This window comes from Melozone crissalis, unplaced genomic scaffold, assembly GCF_028551555.1.
Source record: "Melozone crissalis strain CALT ecotype California unplaced genomic scaffold, PUWL_Pcris_2 ptg000023l_1, whole genome shotgun sequence".
Lineage (NCBI taxonomy): Eukaryota > Metazoa > Chordata > Aves > Passeriformes > Passerellidae > Melozone > Melozone crissalis.
This window is the reverse complement of record NW_026535801.1, coordinates 17,015,318-17,042,880: the sequence shown is the minus strand read 5'-3', so window position 1 is coordinate 17,042,880 and position 27,563 is coordinate 17,015,318. Positions and strand designations below refer to the sequence as shown.

The window sequence follows — 27,563 nt, the reverse complement described above, 5'->3', positions numbered from 1 at the left end:
TCAGTACAGCCCATTCAGAGTAGTTTTAATTATTGATCAGAATAAACTCAGTTTGTTCCAGTTTTCTCTCATGAAAGAGAACATGCATATTAGTACAACTGACATGTTAACAGGTCAAATTTCTGTTTCAGAAAGTATTTCTACGAGAGAACTTCTAAGTTTAAGTTCTCAAAACTGACTGGAACATTTTCCACATTTTCTTTCAATTCACCAGCACTTGCAATGTTCACCAAACTGGCTGTTCTTACTGAATTTCCTCTCTCATTAATCAATCTCAAAGCATCAAAATCCCAAATTAATATCTGCTAATGCCATATTGCAGCCTAGTTATTTTTCTGCATTGTGTATTGCTTCAAAGAGCTCCTCCTGTCATACATCAAACAAGAGTATTAAACAGCAAATTACTGGTATAGTATAGCCCCAGATAGACACCTGTAGATTGCTCCATGTGTTTCAGGTATTAACTGTACTGTAAGAAGAATAGAATTTTGTCAATTGTGCTTTCTTTTTTCCACAGCTGTGCACTCCTCAGATTTAAATTAAAGGCAATATGTGATATTTACTTGGAATAAAAATATTAACTACAAAAACATTAAAATGCATGACTGGCTTGAGAGGAGGAAGAGATGGGGAAAGCTCCTAAAAATCCCAAAACCTAGACACATTCTTTATAAGAAGTTTCCTTGCAGACAGAACCAAAACCAGAGAAAGAAGTAACTACAACATGGGCAGTTCAACCAACCCCACTGCACTGCAGATGTTTACCTATGTCAGCATGGGGAAAGAGGTGTAAGTTTGAAGAGAAAGATCCAAACCAAACAAAAATGTTGAATTAGTGACATCCTACCTCGGTGATTGGTTGCCCTTGTGATGTCAAGTCCAGCTCCTGAGGTCTCGTCACCTTATCGATATCCAGGGAGTCCATGCTGGAAGCTGCTGAGGTCACGCTGGAACGGGAGGAGTTACTGATGGAGCGCACCTCAGCATCGCTCACTGTGCCAGCAGATGCTGTCCTCCTGTGCTGGGCAGTAACCACTGGCTTGGTGTCTTCTGCAACAGACTGCTGGGCTGCTTCATCCATGCTCAAAGAGGCCTTCTCTAACTGTGCAGTGATGTCATCCAGAGACACGTTGGCATGTGATGGTTTAGTCACTTTAGCAGAGGACAATCCTTTCACACTGCTGTGCTTAGTGGAAGGTCGACTAGCAGGTGGTTTCTGAGTTTTGGGCTCCGTGGCAAGGCGTTTCACTGCAGCATTGTTTGCTGAGTGAGAGCCAATGCTGCTGAGCTCCTGCTCTATGGAACAGAGATCAGCCATGAGGGCATCCAGATCCACAGTCTCCCCCTGATTCAGGGCTTCTGCAACAGATAAGAGTAGTCAGCATGTGCAGAGTTATTTTATTTGCAATGTCTCACTTTGTGTTATCAAACCTAATAGCTAAGAGAGCAAAGGAAGTAGCATTTTCTTTTCCCATCTGTAGTGCAAAATATCTGTGCACTGCCAAAACAAAATTCATTTGCACTACCCTTGACCACTGCAACTTTCACACTATTTAGGTTAAACTCATTTGTCAGCAAAAGAAGCCCATGAATGTTCAGATTACATCTGAAAAGTTTAAACTGCTTTCCTGTGAATGGAATGCAAAAACGCACAATATCATGCCTCACTTTTCGAAAAACTGTAGATGTTTTGCTAAGCATTTTTTGCTAAAGTATTGCAACAGCTTTAAAAAAACAAAATCAAAACAAAAATACTACATACATACTCAAACCTTTAAATTAAGGTTTCCTTCTGTTTATCCTGAAAGCATTCTGTAGCTATATTCCTGCATTCTGTTCCGTAAAGCAAGATGCTCTTTCTTCCTGGTTAACAGATACACATTAAGTCATTCTTTCATGAGATCAGGTCCCCAAACAGCTTTACACAGTTTTTTACACAAGTACTATGCTAAAGTTCTCAAATACTAAGTGTTGTAAAAGATAATGCTTTAGGAGACTCAAATACTTGGAAAAAAAGGACACCAAAAAGCAATGCCTTCAGCAAACATGTTCTCACCTCAGCTATAACTGTATTTAAATGTTCTTATATTTTACAATATTTTAATTTATAGTTGGAATAGTTTTTTTCTTAAACTAGTATTTTTTAAACTATATGCAGTAAATAAGTCAACAAACCATTCAAATTGTACATGGAGAAGCGATATGAAAAGTTGGCAAGATTGGTCTCCTGGCGGAGAGGTGACCTCTTCACTGGTGCCACAGGCTTGTCTGCATCCAAACTCTGAAAAAGATCAAAAAAAGGGCAAATATAATTTGACAAAGATTTGCTTGTCCAGTTCCTTAAGATGAATGAGAATTAATTTTCTCTAAGAGAAAATTTTCAGAAGTTACTGGTATATATAAAAGCACCCCTGTTTTTCAGGCTTTAGACTGAAAATAAACATCGTCATACTACAGAGATTTAACTTCAGATATGCAGTAAAAAAAAGTTGTTAAACACATTCTGCTTTTTTTCAGAATCAAAAGGATAGAAGCATTTTCCAAATGCTTTTTTGAATGGTGTTAGACACTAGCTCATTTTAAAACAGACAGCTGACTTAGCTGTAACTACCCCTCTGCATGAAACTGCATAACATTCAAACTGGGATAAGAGTCTGAAATACTGCCTAAAATATCCATCATTAGCTCATGAGCATAATCATGGCATAAGTGCTTAAAAACATTCAATGAAGAATCGTATTTTATTAACAGGGATTTAAATTCACTAAATTCAGAATTTTTTTTCATTAGTCTTTCCTGTGAATAACATTAAGTTATGAAAACCAACCCTAGCCAGTTTATGTAGGGCACATTTTTTTTAGGAAAACTAGCATAGGTTAAAAAAAGAAACTCTTTCTAACCAATACACTGAGTTGTTATGTTATGATGGCTAATATGGGTATAGTACTGTAATAAATACCAGGATTTTGTAAGTAGCAAGCAGTAGGGCACTGTGATCCAGCTGCTGAGCCAAGAAGTACAGGGTCAGGAGCTGCTGGCCCTGGACTGGAATGTGTTACATAGGGAATCCAGCTCTTGCTGTCACTGAAACTCAACAGGCCTGCAGAACATCTGAAATTAGGCAAGGCTTGTACTGATAAAAAGTTCCTGAAGATATGCTTCAACAGAAAAAAGTTTCTCACCTAAACTTTTTATGTTCGTTTTCTACACCTTTACTCAAGCCTTTGTTAAAAAGATCAAATGCACTACTTTTTCCCTAATGTTTATTCTTCCTGAGCTCCCATCTCTCCTCAGCTTGGCCTGAACAACAACAAAAAAAATTTAAAAAAATTAAAAATCTATAACCCTAGAGACCATCAGGGAAACTGGAGACAGAAGAGGCAAGTTAGGCCCCATTCCTTCAGACTGAATCCACAGACTACTACAAAACATTTCCTGTGAAGCAAATATATTCTGGTTAAAAGCACCCCAACCATGCTTTGCTGGCTTTATTCAAGTTATTGCAGATCACTGGACACACATGTGATATGCCCTCACCATTATCTGAGCACATTCTCCATAACTGCTAACCCAGCAGTTTGGAGAACTGCTAAAAACTACAACAGCACCAAAAGCTTAATTCTAAATAATCATGAGAAGCATGGTAAATTGCTTTTCATTTAACTTGCATCATATAGAATAACTTATGCAGAATAAATGTTAAGACACCAGATATTCACAGAGAAAGCCAATTTATAAACCTTTAAATATTACTGAACTGGTCACAGGCTACTGTCTGACTTGCTGCAAGTGGCAGAGTCAAGCAGTTGGTATTCAACTGAAAAGAAATGTAATATCAACAAAAAATTATTCTGTGAGATGACTGAAGCCTCCCTCACCTGTGTGAGTTTGTCCAGTTCACCCAGCCAGGCCCCAAACATCTTGTCGAGATCCTGATCTTCCTTATCACTATCTTCTTCTGCACCATGGTCAAGCTCTTCATCTGACAATTGCTCCATCTGGAAAAAAAAACAAGAAAAAAAGTTTTGATACTCAAACTTTCTTGTCACTGTCTAAGAAAAATGGTGTCAGCTACCATGTTTCTGAAACTGTTCATAAATCAAAGCAAATGTCCATCGATAAACTCCATAAAAACTCCTGCTTACTAGTAAAGACTTAGTATGGAAGTTGTGATAGATAATTGCAAAGCCATTTTTGCAGCTCACTTTTGTCAGATGATGCAGAAAATGATTAAGAACAAAGTTCACAATATGTAATATACCATCAGAAATTCATGCTAGCCTTGCATGTGCCTTCATTGCCAGTTATTGTTGGCAAAATCTATTGACATTGCATTAGAAAAATTCAACTCCTGTTCCAAGGAATTCAGCTGACCACAGTTAAGCAACACCATTCAACCACAGGAAGTGCAGCCTCACTGCACTGCAAATAGATCACTACAGATCTGTAAACAGAAATGCCTAAACAGGCCATAGAGAATGTCAGCAATACATCCCCTGAGACAGTTCAAATCTTGGACACTGACCAGATCACTTCAGTGATACTGCACAATTTTTATTCAACAAAGGAACTTCTCTCTGGAAGTAAAGAGTCACCATAGCATCTCTCAAGATCCTCCTTCATTCAACAAATTTGTGACCAAGAAAAAGACAATGTTCTCCAAAGTTTATCTGTTATTATCTCACTGAAAAATAACCTTTTTTTAAAATTTCTTTTCCAAACATATCCTCCAGCCTCTTTTATGGAGCTAAGACACACACGCCTTTCTATGTACACTCATACTGGCAAAGACAGGATCCAGCTCAGGAAGAGAATTCACATACTTGCGGGGACAAAAATCTAGGTAATAATTTGAAAGGAATCAGGCAGTACAGAAGCTAAATTTCAGAGATGTGCCACAGAATGTCCACAAACACATGAGAACAGATCCCCAGCAAGAGCTTCACAAAAAAGCAATGGTGAGTTGAACAGCTGGATTTAGGCAAGTCATGGGCTACACAGTTACTTGCTGCATAGCTTTCAGAAATCACCAGTTTACATTTTGTAGATTTAAAAATTAACTAAGTGTTTCTCTTCAGGAAAAGACAAATCTTGGTCTGAAAGACATCAGTGTCCAACATTGCACAGTCAAACTCATAAGGGATGTTAAGAAAAATGACTAAGGCGATCTCAGAGAAAAAAACTGCTCAATCCATTTTTTCTTTTATATGACAGTTTTCATGCAAAAAAACTCTCCAAGATTTAAAAATAGTCTTTTCTTATTACTATATATTGCTTTTATTTAATTTTAACTTGATAAAATAGGTCAGAGGACACTTCAGAGGTGATCTGTAATTCTGAGGTCAGCAGGAGCCAATGTCTCCCATGGATGCAAGACACTGCCACCCAATTGCTGTAGGCAAAGCTGCTTCAGTCTACTACCTGAACTTCTACTTTGGTAGGAGAGCAGAATGCATGTGCCTACCTTAAAAGAAGCAATAACATTAAAGCTAACTTTAAGGTCATGGCACACTGCACTGCAAAAACACTGAACAGATTAAATTCATCATCTGAATCTCCTTTCTTCCTCTACTTGCTTTGAGTCCTGCACTCTAAGAAATGAAAGGAAGCACTTCCTAAAATCTAAGGGTCACGATGAAATTAAAACAAAACCAATATGCTTATGTAATACTGCTGCATCCTTCCACCAAGACTGCAGCAGTTTTTAGAGTCTGTAAGCCAGGCACACCTTCCCCAGCAAGATTCCTCTCCATGATGCCTCCTGAGGCATCATGAAGTCCTCCCACACACAAAACTGGAGACAGCCTGGTAGCAGCAACTCATACTCTGCTTGAACTTCTGCAAAGCAAACCTAAGCTGTATTCCACTTTTATCCCCCTTCAAAGCTTTGCCTTACTATTTCTTAGGCTCTAATATGGACCAGAAATACTGTAAGCTCAAGACAAAACACATTATACTTAAGGTGACATGGTCAAACTGCTGTAGAAGTGCTCACACAGCATTTCTCAATGTCTAGATACATTTGAAGAAAAAATTTTTCTTTGAAATCTAAAGGAAGCTATTAAAGGGTGCCTTATGAAATATGACTATGAACTAGCAAATCAAATAAATTGAAACTGTGATATAAATCCCTCAGAGCACAGTATTTACAGAGACTTCACAATGCTAGCTTTTCCCTCTTTGAGCTGTTTCTAACACTCACTCTAGCTAGATGGACTTGTTTTGCATGCATTCATTATACTCACACTGTTCATAACTCGCCCTTTCATTAAGAGAGAAGCTTGCTCTTTTTACTAATATTTCTGAAGATCTAAGACGTGGAAGGCATTCTCAATTTCCTATAAAGTGTTACTTTAGCTATTTTAACTTGGCATCAGAGACACTGCTTTGGTTCCAGTTACTCCGAAGAAAACTTTTACAAGTGAAGTACTGTTGTGTCAGCATGTCTGGCACTGAACCCTGGAGTACTTGCCAGCTCCTTGTAGTCCCCACCCAAGCTTCCTAACGTCAGCTGCATTTCCTATGAGCCTGTCAACATTAACTTGCAAAAGGCACACAGAGGTTAGTGTCTTGCTTCAGAAACAGCTAAAATTAAGTCACAAGTTCTGTAAAAGGAAATCTTAGTACAAGTTCCACAACTGGAAGACATCCCAAAGGACACTAATTAAAGAATTAATTCAATAAATGAGGGCAGAGACAAAATGCTCAGAAAGCAGTATATGAACTTATTGGCATAAGAACTCAAAACATTAGCCGCTTCAAAAAAGAGTGCACATTCCAATTATAAACTTCAAATTTTCCTTTTTATAGCCATTTTTTTTCTCTCTGTTGTTGATCACAGTAAACATGCACTGCACTTTAGCACATTATGAGCTAAGTGGGAGTTATCACACCTTTCTATGGATACAATATCTTTATTTATAACAAGAAATAAAACCAGCATAAGGGGCGAGGGGCTGTGTGTTTTGTTTAGTTGGGTTGGAGTTTTTTTTTCTTAAAGGAGTCATTTAGAATTGAGTTAGATGTAAAAAATGGGGAAAGGATAATGGTTCTGATGTGATGCCATAAAGTAAACTGCTTACATTCCTAAAACATTTACAGGGGAACAGATTTTAAATAGCTTTTATTTCTGCCTAGCTCAAACCAGATGATATACCAAAGTAACTTCAAGATTCAAGTTATTTTTCAACACCTCACGTTCTATTCTCTTAGAGCATATGTCAAAGTGGAACATAAAGAAAATGAGCAGCATCATTCTGGGATACTGGATAAAATACAGTATCAACACAGTGTAGTCTTCTGGACGTGAGACTTCCCGCACTAAATAGTGGTGTACGTATCATTTCCTTACCCACTATGGACTGTGACAGTCTCTTCTGTCTGTCTGAAATGCTGTTCAAACACTGCACACTCATAATCACTGTAAGTCAACGATCCAGTTTCCAAAACAGTTGATTAGATTTTACCTTTAAGTGCATGGAGCACAGTATTCTAGTATAAGGTTATGAAAAATTATTAAGGCTTTCATTAGAAGTTACTAGCTGTAACATGTAATCATAACCTACTATTTTAAATTACAGTGTAAAGAAACAAAACTCACCAATACCTTAGGGGAATAAATCAGAAAGATTTACTCTTTCAAGATGATTTTTATATTCTTAGTATGCCAGGACAAGCGTGAGATATTAAAACACATGAGGAAAGATGGAAAGCCCAAGAGAAATGCTTCAGATATACCATATCAACATTTTCAAGAAAAGACACCACCACAGAATACTGAAATGAAGAAACAGTTTTCTTTATATCAACAGCTTTGGGACAGAGTTATCAAAAGTGTATCTTAAGTATCTTTTACTGAGACCCTGGCATGAGGGAAGGGTCTTTCACTGAAACCCTATCCTGCACACTTAACATGTTCAGACAGTAGTTCCTACCTTAAATTAACCAAGTTGATTGAGACAAATGAATTTTTTATTATATGGTTAATATAATAAAGAAAGAGTCTTTCCTTATAAAGAAAAGACTGCACTGAAAAAAAAAAAGCAGTTGTAAAATAATTAAGTTGCAGGTTTTCACCATAACACAATTCACTGATGATGCAAAGACTAAGAGAAAGAAAAACAGAATTCTGAGTTCAACTGGAAACACTAATGTGCATAAAGGGTTAGCAACAGAATGTGTTTATTCTCTACAATTTCAGAAGCAGTATAGTAAGGATTTTGAACTATAGATGCTTAAGTATGTTCAAAACCAACTGACAGCATAAAACCCCAAAATGAAAACATACCGTCTATCAGCCAACTGATGTTTCTACCTCCAACCTTTCTTATTATTTAAATACAAGCTTGCACAAGGTTGTGCCTGGTCCTGAAAACAGTAATTTGCCTTCTGAAAACAACTACTGAATTTGTTACAAAGCTATTTTAGGGATGCACTAGACAAGACACAAATGTTTCAAACACTATCTCAAGAAATAACTTTTTCTGCATTTTAACATCTAGCCTCAAGAACTACATAGCATGCCCTGGTTTGGGAAACACACTCTCTCTAGACCTCATCTGGACATGTAAGTTCCTTCATTAGTGATAATTCCTGTGCTATTATGCCAATACCCATTTCTGTTAAAAAGCTGTATATGATATAACACTACACTAATATACCATATGAACACATAAGCAGAGAGTGCACACATAAATATAAGATTCTAGCAGGTTTTCATCTCTAATATTCATTCACCTGACTGCTTAAAGAAACAAGGCTACTTGAACAGAAAAAAAAACCTAAAATGCTTTCACAAAACTGACAGGCAAAGCCCACATCCCTGTTCCATGTTTCTAGACATTTCCATAATTAAAGTCATGGAAACAATGACAGGTACTTTGAGCACATATATTCATTTGTATCACATTAATACTCCGTCCATGTGACAGGGACCAGTCAGACCTGGCACACTTTTCAGTCAGAGATTCTTATGCCATAACTGACATTGACACTCTTCCCTTAAATTTAATACTGCAGCACACTAAGCCAGTGACAGTGCAGATCACTTGCTTTAGTACTTCTGTGTTACTTCTTAATAAGCATAAAGTATTCTGAAAATAATTACTCCTGAAAAAAAATATTTGGAGGGGGATTAGAAAGTTATAGGAAGCCCTTTGTGCATTATCCAATGTTCTATAACCCAGTTTATGTTAAAAGTAATCTAAATGAAAACCTGAACAAAAAATTTGTTTTCTTTAAGCTTCAAATAGCATACTAATAGCTGAATACCTCCCAAGGCTTCTGCACCAGACATTCCAATGCCTCTCAAATTCAAAAACTAAGATACAAATCTGTCAGCCAAAAAATTAAAATTCAGAATGTTCCAAATGAAAAAATCTAAAAAAATCTGATTTCAAGTGAAAGTCTGTTTCAATATGCTATTTTTAGCCAACTTTGAGTTTCATTTTTGTTTTTTTTAAACCATGCTTCAGGCAATAGTTTTCCAGACTTGGCACTAACAAAACAAGGTGAAAACATGCTGAATGTCTGATAAAAGACAAATCTTCAGACACTTCATTAAAAGCAAAGAGACCTTTCACAACCAATACTCTGAAATACTGTTGGTGACCTCTTGAAATCTGTCCAATCTCGGACATCAATATATGTTTCACAAAAAAGCAGTCATATGTCAAGATACTGTAGATATAATTAAGGCGTATAAAGCATTCATTATTACTGTGACAACCTTGGATTTAAGTCTACCATCTATTTCATGTCTTTCTTCCCTTACTCTCCAGCTGATAAAGGTGGTTTTCTTCACATCAACACATTATCTGCCACAATTCAACTTATCTGTCCTTTCCAACTCAACTACATTCCAATTATTAAAGAAGAAAGGGACTCAGCATTGCTCTCGAAAATTTTTTTTATTTAATTCCAGGCTTATTTTTTAAAACAAACTAATTAGTAGCAATTTGGAAATAGCATTGGCAAAAGAGAGAAACGTTAACACATAGGGGTTCTTTAAGCTGTTCTTCAAAATTAAAATAGGTCATTGTACTTCAGCAAAAACTACTATTCTTCAAACAGAGCAAGTCAAGAGCAGAATATGCAACATACAAGATTTATTCAGAGCAACTAGGAGAACAAAGACAATTCCAGAATACACTGAAAGAGTTTAAAAGTGATGTACAGTTTGAGTATATTTCCTTTCAAGTCTTTTACTTTTTCTCAGGCAGTTGGTCTAGACTGCAGAACTCCCTCAAGTCTGAAAACCAGGCATCCTCACTTTATGGTCTTATTTTCAGGTTTAACTGGGAGATGCAAAACAGGACAGCCCACAATATTCCCTCCTTTGCCCACTGATCCGTGCAACATGCAAGAATGTACCTTTGAAACCACAGAAAAGAAATCTGCTGTCTGAAAATGCATGTTTTGAACTGCACAGGCTACAGTTTTAATAAAAGATCAACTAAGGCTGCTGAAAGTAACAGTTATTCAAACATTCACAGCGCGATTTCTAATGCTCCTCTTAAAATCAGGCACATGCCCGTGCAAGAACTTGCCTTTGCCTCTAGCTGTTTGTATTTCAAGCCCAGTCAAACAACAACCTTTTTCACTAAGCTCATAAAATATTTTTCTTTACATTATTTATGAGTTTGTTATATAAATATTTATAGCACACAAGTGAACACATAACTTACATTTTAACAACTGCTAATGAAACAATTGTTTGAAAAAGCAACTGGAAAAAGAAAAAAATCTTCATCAGATACCAGATCGTAACATCAAAGCAAGTTGTCTCACTGCTTCTGGAATCCCCCAAAACACATCAATGCTGTATACAGCAAACACAGGTTTTCTGAAACTTGGTGCTGTTCATGACAGCACTCTTACCCCTCTCACATTCTAACAGACTGTTTAACAACCGCCCCCAGAAATTCTAACCAGGAAAGTCACACATATCACAGTTGCTCCCTGGTCTTCCACAGATTTAATACCTAATCTTTAGGAAAAAGCAGACACAGATATGACAACTCAGTATTCTTCACAGACAATATGAAAGAATCGAGATCTTTTTGGCTAGCAGCATGAAGAAACAGAAAAACAATTTTCATATTCGCATCCTTTGCAGCTCCCTTTGTATTTAAGCAGAATTTGTACAGTCCCGCTCTAAGTTTAGTTCACACTAGCACATACAGTTTCCTGAAATAAACACACTGAAGATACCAGAATGTTTACTTCATCGTCTTGATTTGGGAAATCATTCTGATGTGCCACAGCAAAACCACCCACAGAATACCCACCCATCCATCCCTTCTCTGCCTGAAAGCTTTGAGAGGTAAAATGGAAAGTGCATCAAACAGAACAGTCATAGAGTTGGTTTTTGGTTTTAAGCTGCCTTTGCATTATTATTACTTTATATTGACTCTACCTTTCCATAACTGCGACCTGAAATTTTAATTTAGTCCCCAAAGTGTGCCTCCTCGTACACTGGAATACATTTATAAGGTCTTCTTTCCTGTAGAAGGGAAGCACCAAATTACAGAGATGCCACTACAAGAATCTAACTGCATTTGAAATTAGCGCTGTTGGGAAGGCACACAGTAAAACCTTTATTCCCTCCAATACATTTCAGTGCCTGACTCACATCTAGCCAGACAGATGCTGCCTTGAAAAGAAGGGGCTTTATCAATCATTGCATCCTATTTCCTGAACCAAGATTCCAGCCAGAGTACCCAAGTGGACATTAAATTAATTCCCATAAAAAGAGCACCCTAGATTACATCATGTCTCACTGAATAGTCTTTATGAAGACAACCTGAAGATGACTATAAAAAAATATTTAGATCATACAAACATACTTTAGCTAAGGCAAGTTATTTTTCAAGTAGAGAGAAAAATAACCCTGTAAAATAACACTCATTAGTTGCAGAAGCCAACATCTTAGATTCACCAGCTGAGACCAGAGAATTTTCAGTGTTTAGCCTGTCTTCAGTAGGCAGATAAATACTTAGAAACTACATTAGTGCCAATTTTCCGGAATCTTCATCATGTGGTTATTGTAACGCAAATACTGCTGCAGCATCTGTTTGCATTCAGTTTTATCTTTGGAATGATGCATAAAAAACAATAATAAATATGAACAAGCAGACTAAGAATAGGTATGAATTTTGTTGTAATATTTGGCCTTATACACAGATCTCAGGGAATACCCAAATATTGCTGTAGCTGTGGCCCAGTAATAACAATCACCAGGCTAACAGCCGCACTTTCAGGATCACCCCGCAGTTGAGAGTAAGCATTAGCCAACCAATCACTCAAAATATTCACATCCTTTTACAGACTGGTCTGTTGTGCCTGTAAAGGGTCTCTTTCCACCAGGAATAAATATTGAAAGAAACTAATTTTTACACATACACTAAGCTGTCTTTCAACGATAAGAGAGCAAAATAAAGAAAGCAACTGTCCACTACCCATAAAATTGAACATCTCAACAGTGCTTACTGTTATAAATGGTATAAATGAATGATTAAACCAACCAGAAGGGAAACGTAAGAAAATCACTTAGGTCATAGGTCAAATTACAATGCAGGTGAGAGTACCTCCTCATAAGGCTGAGCTACTCTATGCTTTAGTACAGTTAAAAACTAATTTTTGTTCAAAGGAACCCCTCAAAGGTTAAAAATAAGCATCATGCCAATGCTCACATAAGATACCACAGCAGACACTGGAAATCTGTATGATGTGGGTACTATCTAGACTCAGAAGTAGTTGCCAAATCCCTTTCCACAAGGACCTAGTGGCAGTCTATGAACCATGGCTCAAAAAACAGATGAGTAATGCTTTAGCTATGATAAATAAACAACATTCTTCACAGGTTGCTTTTATGACAGGGTATATATTTTTTATGCTAACCTCAGCTGGAACAGGCTGGAAGGCAACTTAGGTTTCCTGGTAAGAATTAAGACTACATTGTGAAGAGATGCATTTCATTATAGCCAGAACTACCGTCTCCAGAAAAAAAGGTGAAAAAAAATCCAAACCACAATTGCCTATTTTTCAGAAAACCCACAAATGAATGTTTGATGCCTCCAAAGAACATAGTTATTTCACTGTTAGCATTTATGAATCACCACATTTTGTTGTTTACAGCTAGCCATGACAAAACAGCGTGACACTGAGAGACACCACGTAGAAAAATATTTAGAGGACGAACAGGGGAATAATCTTTTGGCTGGAACATTTCTTTAAGAAGGAGTAAGTATATTCAATTTATAAGACATGTGATTCACTTTAAACCCACCTCTAACAAACTGAGCAGAACACTGCCATAAACCAAAAATAAACACATCTAAACAGGCTACCCCTGCCCAACTAGTTTTATATTTTATGCCACTAATAAGATCAGCTTTAAGTACTGCAATTGGCAGTCAACTTTCATCCTCCAACTTCATAGCAAACTGTAACATAAAACCTCCCCTCTATCCCCATTACTCTTTTGCATCACCAACCTCTGCACAGGACATGTGTTTATCAAAGTGTGAGGTAGATGACAGGGGAAAAAAAAAGAGGAAGTACATGCTGTACCATGAAGTTACCATGAGAAATGGAATTACTATGTAAGGAGAGGTTTTTTCCATGCAAGAGCTGCGTTCTTGTGGGAGGCTTGGAAGGACTGCATTGAGGGAGCAGAGGTGAGAGAGAAGGGCTCAAGAGAGCCTTGTACATCTAGAAGAAAGAGTGATGTGGGGCTCTGGACAGAGATGAGTCGCAGCAGTCAAAACTGGAAGGAAAGGCTGGAAGTCAGCAGGAACAGGGCAGCTTTCTGAGAAAGGACAGGGGAGGGGATCATTTGGCAGTAAATCAGCACTGCTCACTAGGCAGAGATGTGAGGCACACAGGCTGAAAGGATCCCTGCTACACAATGAGACTTGGCAGCAACTATGTGGCATGAAAAGGAGAAACTACAGACACGTTCTTCATTATATGGATATAGGTGAAAAAATATGTTTGTGAATGTCAAAACTGAAGCAGAATCACTGCTTCAATAGAGTATTTTATCAGCATCTTCCCTTGAGTCTTGCAGGTGATTAAGCAAAATTTCAGATACTCATAAGACTCATATGCAATAGTAAAGAAATAGAAAGCCAACATCCTGCTGCATGAACATCAATTCACCATTTTCCTTGGTGATATTTCAAGAATCCAAGTTGTATTTTGAGAATTCCACCAGCTGAGAGAAAAAAAAACAAACAACACCTGAAGGAAGTCCTACACTTGCTCAATTCTTCTTGTTTTTCTCCTCAAAAAGTAAAAGAGAAGCCATTCCAGAAGTGAAGCCAATCCACAAAGCAGTTTTTGAGCAACGTCTGGTTGAGCAAGATGCCAAAGCTGGATGCCACCACCACCTTTCTCTAGTAAAGCCTGCACAAATTCCTGAAGAAGAGAGTCTTGAGCAGATTTAGAAAGACATTCTCATCACTGATAAAAGCTGAACATACAACTTAATTCTTATTTGTCATTTTATCAGATTGTCACTGAAGAAAGAACTCTCTCCAGAGCTTCTGACCGCTCCCCCCAAAACCAAGCCCAGGAAAAGAAAACAAAATAAACAACACTCCACCCTCAAAAATTAAACCAAACAAAAAACCCAGAGAAAACTGACAATAGTTCTCCTGACAGTTTTTTCTTTTTAGTATTTTCTTCTCTTGGGATTTTTCTTCTACTGTTAATTCAACATCCTTTCTCTCAAGGGTGGTTTAATGATCTTAAAGCAAGAAGTCCACACAATAGCTCAAACCAATATCAGTAATTGGAGGTACAGAGCTATGAAATTTGTCACACACTGCCAACAGGAATCTAAACATTGCCTATTAAGCACTGACCTTAATCTCTAGCATATAAGCCTTCTGAAACTAATTAAAATTGTTTTAAAATTAATTTTGTCTACTTAAGATATTCTCTAAAGATATATGTTCATAGTGAAAGGCTGCATTACTTCAGTTTCTAAATAAATCTTGGCACCAGAAAGTGAGGGAGGGAAGCAGGGAGAAACACTACAGCTGGGTACCACTCCCTGGAAAAAAAATATTTAAAGCAAGAAAGCAGCCTCAACATAAAGGCTATGTCAAAGGTTAGAGAAGTCTAAACGCCACTTAACACCAACTGATGCATTGCACAAGACTTTATCTAGAATTTAATCGCCTCAAGATTAAGACCAAATGTAAATATTTAACACGGAATCAATATTTTAAAGTGCACATTCCCGAAAAAGTAAGGAAATTACCTTCCATAACAAAAAGGAAAAAAATACAGTGTAAGTTCTGCCACTGAGGAAGCAAACATGAAATTTTTATACAGTAAACAAATCATGAAGATGGGGCTGACAGCTGGGTTTTGTTAAAGGAGGACTTTAAACAGAAGTATTTAAACTCATGGGATTAGGCCAGCATTCCTAAGAAATGCAGTTCAGATCTTAAGCTGCAGAGACCTTGTCTAAGCAGCTCAGCAAATGAGTCACATAAACAACTACTGTAAACTCTGCTGCTACCACACTCGGTAGCTTTGTGAATGAAGCTTTTCTTGCATATGAAAACTAAAGACAGAGTGCTTTGCTACTGGAACGGGGGGGGGGGGGGGGGAGGGAGGAGGAAATAATCAAGTAAATCAGCAGACTCCATACTGCCACTTAAAATCATAAATTTCAAATTTTCTTCCCAAAAAATTATCTTTCCTCAATCACTTAAACTAATGAGGCACTTAGCATTCAATTATTCGTATCTCCTACCCAAGTCTGATGCTGTGGTAAAGATAGGGCAGATTTAGATGAAAAGTAAAAGAACAGCATAGGCTGACTAAAATAATCTTAAAGTTTATAAAAGACATTTTTAAAAGTAGCACTTCTTAGATCAGATTGATACAAAGCCATCTTAAAGTAACCACATGAACTTGTTTTATGTGTAACTTTCTTTTTTTAAATACAACAAAAATGAATGAGCTTTTTTCAACATCTTCTAAGGAAGGTTCACACTGAAAAATATTATATATTATTCTCATTTCCACACTGAGAGACACAAATTCAGAGGGACAGGAATGAGATACTTCATTCAGTTATCAGTTTGGGGACAGACCCCCTCCTCTCACTGCTGAACCATGAAGCTCAAGGGTCTGCAGCTTCCAAGCATTTAAAGATGGTACTCTGCAGGACATCTCATGGCCTTCAGCACAGAGCAGCCTCTCACAGAGTGCTCAGCAGCACAAGGCAGGATTATTTCTTTCAATAGCTGCTACTCTGACTGCCATCCTGGCAGCCAGAGAGGCTCTCCTCCACCACGCTGGATTTGGAACATGCTACTCATTGAGAAGCCACAGGTGAAGACAACTTACCTATTTCTCAAGACAGACAGGGCAGTAACTTTCAAAATAATTTCCACAGCCCACATTCAAGTTTCCCATAAAAAGCAAAGCTGGGAGCAGGCTCTGTGACATGCAAAGGTAGCAGATCATTTGTGCTTGCCCCTCCAGAAACAAATTCACCTGGAAACACACATTGGGTTGTGCATACCCAAGAGTTCCAGTCACATAGGAAAGGAGGGGCTGCAGCACATCTTCCTCCTTTTTCCTTCCTGTCCTCCCCTTGGATAAATATACCATCTGTTCAGATGAAGGAAGCCGAGCACCAAAATGTTACAGCACTCACAGTAGCAAATCCTTGCATTTGCCCTGTTCTCAGAAACATGCCAATGGCAAAGGGGCAGCCCACCTCCTACCTGCATTGCTCTGCAGGATCAATGCATTCATCAAATATACTCCAACTATTATCAGCTGACTAAATCTATACACACCGTAGCAAAGCATTTGTGAAATTCAGTCAGTTTCTTATTGGTATCAGCATTTAAGTGCTGCAAAATAGTTTTAAAAAAACCAAACAAAAAAAAATCCCACAACACATTTTGGATGGAGGTTTTCTTTGTACTTAGAAAACCCTGACACAACTGGATCAGAAGCAGTGAAATTGTGAAGTTATCTTTCTCTCTATTCCAGGGTAAACTTTCTACACTAGTTTTCAAAGGAGTTTTTGGAAGAATGTCTCTACAAACTTTCCTGATATCTTATTCTGTTTTAAGCTCCCACTCCTCCAGTTTAAAACAACAACTTACACATTAAAGCCTGAGCCAGGCTAACCCCTCCTTGCTGTTGTGAAAAGGAAGGAATCTCTTTCCATCCATTATCATGTTGCTCCAGATCACTGAGCCTGCTTAACCTTCTAAACTATCAGAAAACCCACTCAACACTCCAAACACCAAAACAGTCTTCTGCTGAGGTCACAAGCAGCAATAGATTGCTCTGTGACTGGACAAATATTAGAGTCAATACTTTGTTTTGGGTTATACCAGACAGCTGGGAGAAGGGACAGGGAAACAAGTGGGACTTCCCCTTTCTGGAAGCAGCAAGTTCACCTGTATCAGGCTCACTTGTAACCTGCAGCTCCACTTGTAGCTCAGAGTGTACCGTAAGATTCAAGCATTTGTTTTATGTTCTTAAGCTCATAAGAAACAGAAAAGCCTACCTTTGCCATTAATACAGAGAAATTTTCAAATGCTACCTGCTGTAGAGCACATGCAATCACATACATATGACACTGAAAAACCAGTATAATTTTGCAAAATCTGTATTTATGTTAAATTTAGATCAGTTTTATCAAATGAGTAAAATTACAAGTCTTAATGAATTACTTTCTCTACAGACATGTTTAAAGCTCGTACTTTTTATTACAAGCACTTAATGTTTCAGTACTTTTGAGATATCAAGTTAATCCCCAGAGAAGACCACATTTAAACAGAAGCAGGAACAAGGAAAAAAACCCACAAAACATTACCATCCATAAATACATTTATAATTCTGAACTCAGAAAACTTCCAGTTTAAACTCTGTAGCACGGAAAACAGAAGCACAAGAAAACACAGAATGCCCATGCCATTAGCTTTCAAATTAGTGGCTAAACACAAAAACAGCATCTTACCTTTTGCACTTTTTCATTTAATGCTTACACAGGTCAGACAGACATTTCTGCAAACTAAAAATTTATCCCACAAGCACAGAACCTTGCTTGTATCTGTGGAATTGTCTCAGAACCAACAGAAAGGCAACATGTCTGCTTGAAAATATGTCTGTATAGATACATGTAATTTAAATATATATATTATTTATATAATAAAAGTCCTGTCAATGTAAGCTAATCACTAGAGTAGTCTTTAGGTATTTATAACATCTGAATGTTTGTGCATGAGCAAAGGCATAGCTCTGTTAAAAGCATCACAGAACTGATGACAGGAAGGTACAATTGAATAGCTGCTGCAACACAAATTCCACTGAATGGAACAGCTGGAAGGGGCTTAGTTTACCAGGCCTGTCTTTGTAGCACTGTTTTCCCAAGTTAGCAGGAACAAACAAGGCCTCCTTCCCTTGGATGCAAACATTCCTTTGCCATGTGAAAAGGTATGAAGTGGCATGAAGCTGCACCAGGGGAAGTTCAGACTAAACATGAGGAAAAGATTCTTCACTGAAAGAGTGGTTGGGCACTGGACCAGGCTTCCCAGGGCCATGGTCACAGCACCAAGCCTGCCAGAGTTCAAGGAGCATCTGGATGATACTCTTAAGTCATGTCATATGGTTTTGGTTTAGGTAGTCCTGTGAGGAACAGAGAGTTGGATTTGATCATCCTTACTGGGTCCCTTCCAACTTGAGATAAACTGTGATTCTATGAATATCTCCTCTGGATGCAGCTACAACCGTGCAGTTTACTACTAAGTGCATGAAGTTAAAGCCACTTAATTCCTTGCAGTCTGAACCACACACATTAACCAGCTGACAGAGGCTGCTTCTCCTGGCAACACAAGAAATATTCTGCAGCCTTCATACAAAAATGATTACATCATGATACCTGAGTGCACATTTGTATTAATGTCTGTATGTGGCTTCACTGAGATGAGCATCCACAATCAGCTGGCACCACCAGCACGCAGCTGAGCGCCCCTGCGTGCAGTAAGCAATGAGAAACGGGGCGAGCAGCCTCAGGCAGAAGCAGCACAGCACCCATTCTCCTACACTTCTTCACAGCCCTCCAGACTACAACACGTGCTTCGGAACCCCCTACATGCCAGTAAAACTCCATCTAGTTTGGGGGGCGGAGGGAGTGGGGAAGCAGGGGGGAGAGCATGAAAAGTTAATGCTATACTGTAGTATTTTCAAAAACAGCTAAATTCTAATACTTTCATAAGAATACTAGGATCACTCATAATCCCAGGCAAGGAACAGTAAGGGCTCACAAAATTCTGTGAAATGACCAGAAATTAAAAGTGCCAAACTAAGCCTGGAGTAACTCTCACAAAGTAAAAATTTTTTATTCTTTTCACCACATTGCCAGAGGCAAGACTGGAAAATTCCTTTGGAATGACATTTTGAAAGTATCTTCTGCTACACCTTTACTTGGTGTAAAAAGTACTCACAAGAACCCTGCTACTCTGCTGTACTCTCCCTAACACCTTAATTCTAAGTTTTTTAAGAGAACTCTAATTGCAACCACACAAAAGTTTTGTTTTTCAATGTTTGCAATTATTTTTCTCTTACAGAAAGATGAAAAAACAGCCTTATATTCTGCTTTCTGGAAAAGGGAGAATGACTACTTTCCATTGTCCTTTTCCAGTGGAGACATATCTTTCTAGGACACTCTTAAGTTTTTCTAATGCATAAGGTATCTTAGAAATTTTTGGTTTCAAGAGGTATGCAGAGCTCAGTAATCAAAGCTAGCAGCCAACTACCAGTACTCTCGGCTATGGCTAGAGTTCCTCATGATACTCTGCATAAACAGAGGTTGCTATTGAAATAATCTGGCTCTAAATAGCATTGCAAGATATATATATACACTGTATTTATTATTATTCTGTTGTACAAGTCAGAATCCAACACAAATTTCAGAAAATTTCAAGTAACAGCTTGTCAAGAAAGAAATATCCCTGCTTTTTTTTGCCATTACATCTTAAGATCAGATGTCATTGAGGCTGAATCTTTCCTGAACTCAATGGGAAAATGGGAAGTTTGCAGGAAGTCTAAATAGATGACTTTTTAACTAGCCAGACATTTTATTCATTTTTCCCTGATAGAAATGTAACTATATTACCAAGATATGGCTTAAACAAAAAAAATTAACAAAACATAATACCTTTTACAGACACTGATACTACAAGACTGTTTAAAAGCCTCAACATTTTTGTAGATGTGTTATATTATTACTAACACAATTGCATTTTTTTCTATAGAACATAAAAATTCATGTCTTCATAGGAATACAATTTCAAGCGTTACAATTGAGTTAGAAAACCAGGGCTAAAATGAGCTTAATACCGTATTGCATACTGAGTTTGCATCATGCTCCAAGAGCCATGCCCCTTCCTAAGGCAAATACAGCCTCAGTTTACATCATTGGTGCAGCCACGCTCAGCTCCTTTCCAGAATACTTAAGCCTGCGTCCACAAGGCTGACGGGCAGTGCTGTCATTTCCTTCAGTGTATGCAGCAGGAAACGTGGCTCACAACAAAGGCAGGAATGAATACTGGACACACACAACCGAAACAGAACCTACCATCCACTCTGAGCCTGTCTGAGACCAAATCTGCAAGTTAACCTTAGTGAACACCTCTCAGGATTAAGGGTATTCTGGTCATGAATTCTCACAGCTGAAGAGTTTTCTGCTATATAAAACCAGGACAAACTCTTATCTAGACATACATTCTTTTGGCAGGACTATGGGAGGAGGTTATATCTAGCTCACAGAAAATTAGGTCGCCCATTTTATAAGCAAATATAAACTGCATGTTGAAGTCTGTAAGCATTTCATAGATACTCTCACTCAACAGAAATTTGGAAGAGATTTATCACAAATTCTGCATAGAGCTAGAATAATTATAAATGCAGGAGGAAGGAAGTTCATATTTACAATCTTAGTCAAACAAGAAAAACATTATATCATCTTAGCAGCTGTGTAAGAATTTGGCAAGCCTCTGAGTAAAGTTTTTTTCCGAACATCCCAAAAGAACAATTATTTTTGTTTCCTGGAACATATCTTCTTTGGTATAAAGACCTCTCTAAGGATTGAGCCAGATGAATAAACTACAGAATACAACACTGAAAGTGGAATGTGTACCACAATGACTATTTTTACTGCTAAAGCAGCTGAGCTGACCACACTGTATAAGGAATGTAATTTGTGACACTAGAAATGCTAATTATTTGGACCACATTCGCGTCTTCATAAGGACAAGGGTTGGCAAGAAAGAACTGATCTGGCATTAACTTGATGTAGTCCAAATGAGCCACAAAGCAGCAAGAGTAGCTATTTAAAATGTAGGTGACAGATTAGTTAAAAAGCCATGTAACAATTAATCTCTTAATTCAGTACCACCTCCATATTTAAAATGAAAATAATTTCCTAGTTGTGTTCGTCTACCGCTCTATGAAAAAGTTTACGCAGATGCAGAAGTTTGTCGCACGTCCCATTAGCCCCCAGTCTCATTTCCTCGACTGCTAACAGTACAGTGTGAAGTGCCTGGAAGATTTTTATAGTTTCATTTCTTGCAGAAAAAATTTTTACGCTTGAATCTGAGATCTCTATCTCACACTGAATCAAATCAAAGCAGCAGCACCATGAAAGAATTTACAACGAAGCTTAAAAAAGAAGAATTATTTCATGGCTTTTACCATTTTTCTATCTTCCTTCAGACCTTTAAATGCCCATTCAGGTCTAAGTCTTGCTGAGACATTCTTCCTAATACCTTTCCAAAGGATTTATAAAGTTTTGCTGATAGCAGCTACAGCCTAGCATACTCTGAAGGGCCAACTTGTTACAAATCAGAACAGGTTTAAAAGCCAAAAAAGAAAATCAAAAATAATTTTTGTAGAGTTATAAATTTCATTCCACAGGGAGTTCTCTGCATATTCTCCCTTCAACCCAACACATCTATGCAGTAAAAGTAGCTTATAACGACTCAAACATATAGCTGAATTCCTTGTGTATACTTATTTATAAGAAACTTATGCCAGGGTCCAGGTCCAGACTGTAAAGGAATTTTGCATTTGAGAGCGCCATACATCTGCTTCCACCAGTGGAAGAGGAACATTGGAAAATACTGGTGAGGGCCTTCAACCATCTTCACCCTTCAGAACTGGAGACAGTACCCCATCACAAAAATGAGGTGTTACTGCTCTTCCTATTAAATCATCACCACCTTCTTCGCTCCCTTTCCTCCACAAGAAGCATGCTGAAGTGCATTCATACAGGTCAGAGTATCTCGTCTTGTTCATTTACACCACAGCAGGCAGTTCCCTTACTAACTCTAGAACACAGAAGAGGGATGGGTAGAAGGCATGGTCCAGCTGCCAGAAATGAAGCTCTTCTGCCATATTTGTCATGACATTAATCTCCCCTCTTCTTCTATTCAGTAGCAGAAACAGAATTAAAACTAACAAAATCTTTTGGCTCCCAACTGTAAGAACAAACAAGGTTCTTTTAAAAAAGCTGGAAAATTAGGACAAGGTAGAAAGCTCTTCAACTGGTATGACACATCAGAGTAAAGCTAACAAACAATGAAATCCAATTTTAAAATGAGTAGTATAACTTCAGTAAAACATGATCAGTGCTTTCTGATTCTACGTCTGGCATCCAAGAACACTTTCTTCAATGCTTTCCAGGGAGATTTCTAGTAATGTGACAGGAATTGTGCCACATTAGACTTCAGATGTAAATCTTTAATGAGAAAAGATTTTTTTTTAGACCACAGCCTGACAGAAGACAAGTTAGCTGTGTCTAGCATAAAGGAGGGAAGTATGTTTGGGCCTTTAAAGTAATAGATGACCACAAGAGACACCAGAAACAGACAAGACATTTGAATTTCATAGCACATAGGTGTGTTAGGAAACAAGACTAAATCATGTTATTTGTGACTCAGTGGCTAAAAAGATTTTACATAAGTCAAAGCAACAGTTTTTTAAACAGGTGATACGCTCACAAGCCATTTTATGAAACATAAAAACATCCACATCATCTGAGTTAGGTATCTAGGCTCAAAAGCAGAGTGCATGTAGACTCTATATACATTTGTGCAGAATGGAAGATCAAGAAGTTAAATGCCAAATTGATTTTGCAGGCTGCAGTGGCACAAAAATCTGACTTAAACTCAGATCAAGGACAACCCAAACATTTAATAAAGTACAAAGGGAAAGGCAGGTTTTTCGTAGGAAAAAACTCTAAGCTTTTTGACATGACTATGCAAAATATTTCAGATGCTGTATCCAAAATAACCTCAGGGTACAGATAATGAAAACAACAAAACAAAAAATAATTAACAATGTCATGAATAACACAGAAATCATCCAGAAGTTCAGTTCACAGGTCATGCTGTAAAAAAGTAAGATGGAAGATACTAATAAAACAGTTTAAAAATTACTAATTCCAATCCCTTCATTATGCTACTGGAGATTTCTTGATGCAAAGCTCCCACACAAGTATGAATAAATCATCACTCCCTTCTCATAATCTAGTACTGAGTGAAGCAGGAAGACCTCTCCTTCCCTGTATAAGAAAAAGGTTAAAACTAAACTACCTGTAGGGGACAGCAGACAACTCAAGCAACTTGTCTATGCAAAGCCAGAAAGTCCAAGTTTCTCTACATAGATCTTCTGATTAACTTTAAGTAAGGTCTTTTTCTTTGCAAGAGGGAGTGATAGCAAAAAGAAGAAAGACAGCATTACTAAGTCAAGAAAGGTTAGTGTACTTGGGACTGGACAATGGTACACATACCAAAAAGAGCAGATACCATTTAAATAATAATTTCACAAGTCACAGACTGGAAGCAATACCTCAAAGCTTTGTCTTAAAAAAGCCAAGAGGCCACAAACAAACACCAAAAAAACCCCCAACCACGAGACTCTCCACCCCTTTGCAAATAAAGGAAAGCAAATGAGTTAAGTCCCCTTTCTTAGGAAAAAGAAATACATGTCCAAAAATCAATAGAAGAAAGTTGGGAATGATTTCTACACAGTGCTGTTGTTGCAATGCTAAACACTGGAGCATGGACCAAGAATGCATTCCCAGTACTCACTGCTATCATTTTCTAGCTGCAAATGTATTAAAAAGTTCAGAAAGTCAGAAAAGAAAAAACCCTTTGATTTACACCAATATACTTTTTGCACACTTGCTCATAAACAGCACTAGTAAACAGGCTCATATTCCATTGCTAGACTTCTCAGATATTTAAGTCCCACTAAAGTCTTTAAGACACAGTTAGATTTTAGGGTTGGTTTGGGCTTTTTTTTACTGAACTATTTATACACAAGGTAGATATTATTGTGCAGGTGAAGTTGAACTCTGTTTTCATACAGCTGGATTTGACACCCAACTGAAAATGCTCTTCTGCATTTAACAGAAATCATGCAACACACTTTGAAGGATGATACACAGAAATAGAATAGATAAGGAAGCAACTACCTGGGCAATTTCCCCATAATATTGAAGGAAATCTTAAAAATAATTATATTGTACTAAACTTACAGAAAGTCAAACGGATGGATCATACTGTTTTGTTGTCTTTTTATTGTTTAACAGAATTCTAGAATCTTAACCTCTGACACAGCAGTATAGCAAAAGCCTGACATAACTGTGACCAGTGAAAAGTTAGTGCAATAACCACTCTTTGAAAGCCTGGCCATGAACAAACATGCACTTGGCAATTTTAGTCAAGCAAGTAGCCAAAACTCGTTATTTAATGGACAGTAGCTAGAACAATCAGCAGCGAATGACTCACCAACGAGGTGCTACTATGCTACAAGTAGCATTTGCTGTCAGAGCTGCCAGTGGACTCATGCTTATTTAGGAAACTGCCTGGCTGTGGTCCCATGGCAATGCCACTGAGAATGCCTACCAGGAATCCATGCCTGACTGCCAGCACTGTTTCAATGGCACCATCTCTTTCTATTCAGTGCAACCACTTACGAGCTCTGGAAATTAAACAGCTCAACCACAAGCCAGAGCGCGCCCCACAACATCACTAAAGAAGCAATACCTGTAAAAACCAAATGGGATGCATCCTAAGACCTTGTTTGTTCCTGGTCTCAACTTGACATCTGATGCCACAACCTTCTCTCAGAAGGAAACCAGTGAAAGAGCAGTACATCTGCGGAATCATTCACAGCCTTTGTGATAAAGCAGTAAAGTCAATTCTAGCAGCACCTCTTTCCAGCTCTATTATTCCTAACAGTTAAAAAACTCTATTTTAAAAAATTCAATCAAGTCACAGAAACCAAGTTCTCAGCCCCTTTTTCAATTCCTCTGCATAATCTAAGAACTCATCCCAGTTGAGGAGAATATGCACAAAGCACAGGACTAACACAGCTCATAAACCCTATCCAACCTCCCACCGTGTGCATTTTGAGGTGGGGAATACCAACAAAAATATCCTGCCCAGTTCTCAGTGGACAGAGTATCTCCTGTGGGACAGTTCTAGCCAACAACATCTAAGTGCATGCATACAAACATAATCCCAAGTGCAGGAAGCAACTGGGCACAGAAAAAAGTATTTTTCTACCTATCCAGTTTCAAATCAAGAAGTATTTCAGAAGCAAACATTCCAAGATCAATTCCCAAAAAGAGGACAAGAGAGCTACAGAGAATTTTCAAAACTACTCGTTGTTTGTAACTCCACTAATGAACTGTAAGACTGTATGAAGGGAAAAAAAGATGAATGTAACACGAGAGCAGAAAAAGTGTGTTTCAAAGATGACAAGGACAGCATTTAATCCATAATATAATGCTTCCTCTGTGGCAGACCTAACTTCCTCTCTTAAAATAATGTCCTGCTCCTCAAGACACTATAAATGCTCAGCAATATAGAGAGGGCACAAATCAATTTTTTACAGAATGCAAAGTCATGGATATTATTTCAGTGATTATTTTGATCACCTTTAAAAAATGATATATCAGTTATTTACAAACATACTTTCTAAATACAATCTTTAACCTATATTGGCAGTACCGTGGCAATAAAAATATGAAAACTGCACAGTTATCTATCTGCATGCCATTCAGTATCAGAGTTCTGCATGCACATCTAATGACAGAAAGATCATCACTATTTGCTACTGTTGAAATACAAGCCTCAAACTAGTTCCACATAGCTACACAGACGATTCTTGATGCACACAGAACCAGACTGCTGCTACTCTCCCCAGGGAAATGTCACCCACTGCATTATGGATGCAAGCAGAACTTCAGAAATTATGGCAGAAATATCAAGGAAACTAAGAGTGTCTTTTACTGGACCTTCAATTACCTCACAGAGCAGTGCTCTTCAGTTTAATAGACAATTCCATCACAGTATTACATCTCTCCATAATGAGTCATGTCAGGCAAAATTTTAAGTTTTCTTTTCAAAAAGTGAACTAATTATATAATATTTTAAATAGTTAACCATCCACATATTCCAAATTCTACTAAAAAACCAAAACAACTTCATATTCTACTTACCACCATTTCAAACAATGGCTATTACTATACTCCAAAAAGTTTGATACTTCACTATGAGTGTCTTGAAATAAACAGACATAATACAAGGCAATGATTTATGATGCATAGTATCCAGATACTAAATATTTAGTCATATTGCAAAAATAAGAAAGGCCCTACTTTTGTAGATATGTTAGTTCAATATTCCTGTCAATTATACTGCCTGAATCATGCTAAAATACCAAGAGTTCATTGCAATCCAGCAGAAGTAATTTTAGGAATGAAGCAGCAGCTGCTGAATCTATCAGTAGGCTCTGCCTTCTCAACTCCTACTGGTGCTTTGTAATATAGTGAAGGCATGCGCAGTTGTAAACTCAAATATTTAACTCCACGCTGTAAGGCAAAAAGAATGCAGACAACATAAGGCCAGCTGCAATTTTTACACTTTCATAAGAGAACAACTGATCTTTTATCTTGTTTTCCAACTCACTCTGAAATAGAAAAAAAAAAGTATTTAGGCAGCTTTAACTAGAACAATGTACTACACAAGACACATCAATATCTTGTAGCATTTTATCATGTTTCATCAGATCATGCGTATAGAAATGTTGTTCTCAAATGCTCAAGAGTTGTATTACAGAGCACACCAGATTAACCTTATCTCAGAAAGTTAATAATGAGCATTATCACACCAAAAAAAAATTTGGTCTCCTAGTTTCAGGTGATAATACATTCTAAACAAAAGGAAGACTACGTATCTTCAGGATTAGAAAAATAATGTTGGTAGAATTCAACATCAGAAGGGGTTACATTAACCTATACAAAAAAAAGACACTAGATAGTGTTGGGAAGACATTGCTTTAAAGCACATTCTCCTGTTTTACAAATACAGTTCTGTTTTACTACTGGTTAATGCATCTTTTACACTGAAGTGTAAAAGATGCAAGGCTGGCCCATGGTCACATTATACAGGACAAAATTTACATTGTCATCTTCAAAATTAGAAAGTATACACTTCACAATA

The 27,563-nt window shown here is 37.6% G+C and overlaps 1 protein-coding gene across 1 annotated transcript in view; it reads right to left on the bottom strand.

Annotated features, from left to right (window-relative positions):
• RAPH1 (Ras association (RalGDS/AF-6) and pleckstrin homology domains 1) overlaps positions 1 to 27,563 on the bottom strand; it is a 74,644-nt gene that overhangs the window by 37,271 nt on the left and 9,810 nt on the right. The window contains exons 2-4 of the mRNA XM_054277815.1: positions 3,879 to 3,998; positions 2,176 to 2,281; positions 848 to 1,359 (exon numbers count right to left, since the gene is read on the bottom strand). Coding sequence (XP_054133790.1) covers positions 848 to 1,359; positions 2,176 to 2,281; positions 3,879 to 3,998 — 738 coding nt within the window. The remainder of the gene's footprint in view (positions 1 to 847; positions 1,360 to 2,175; positions 2,282 to 3,878; positions 3,999 to 27,563) is intronic.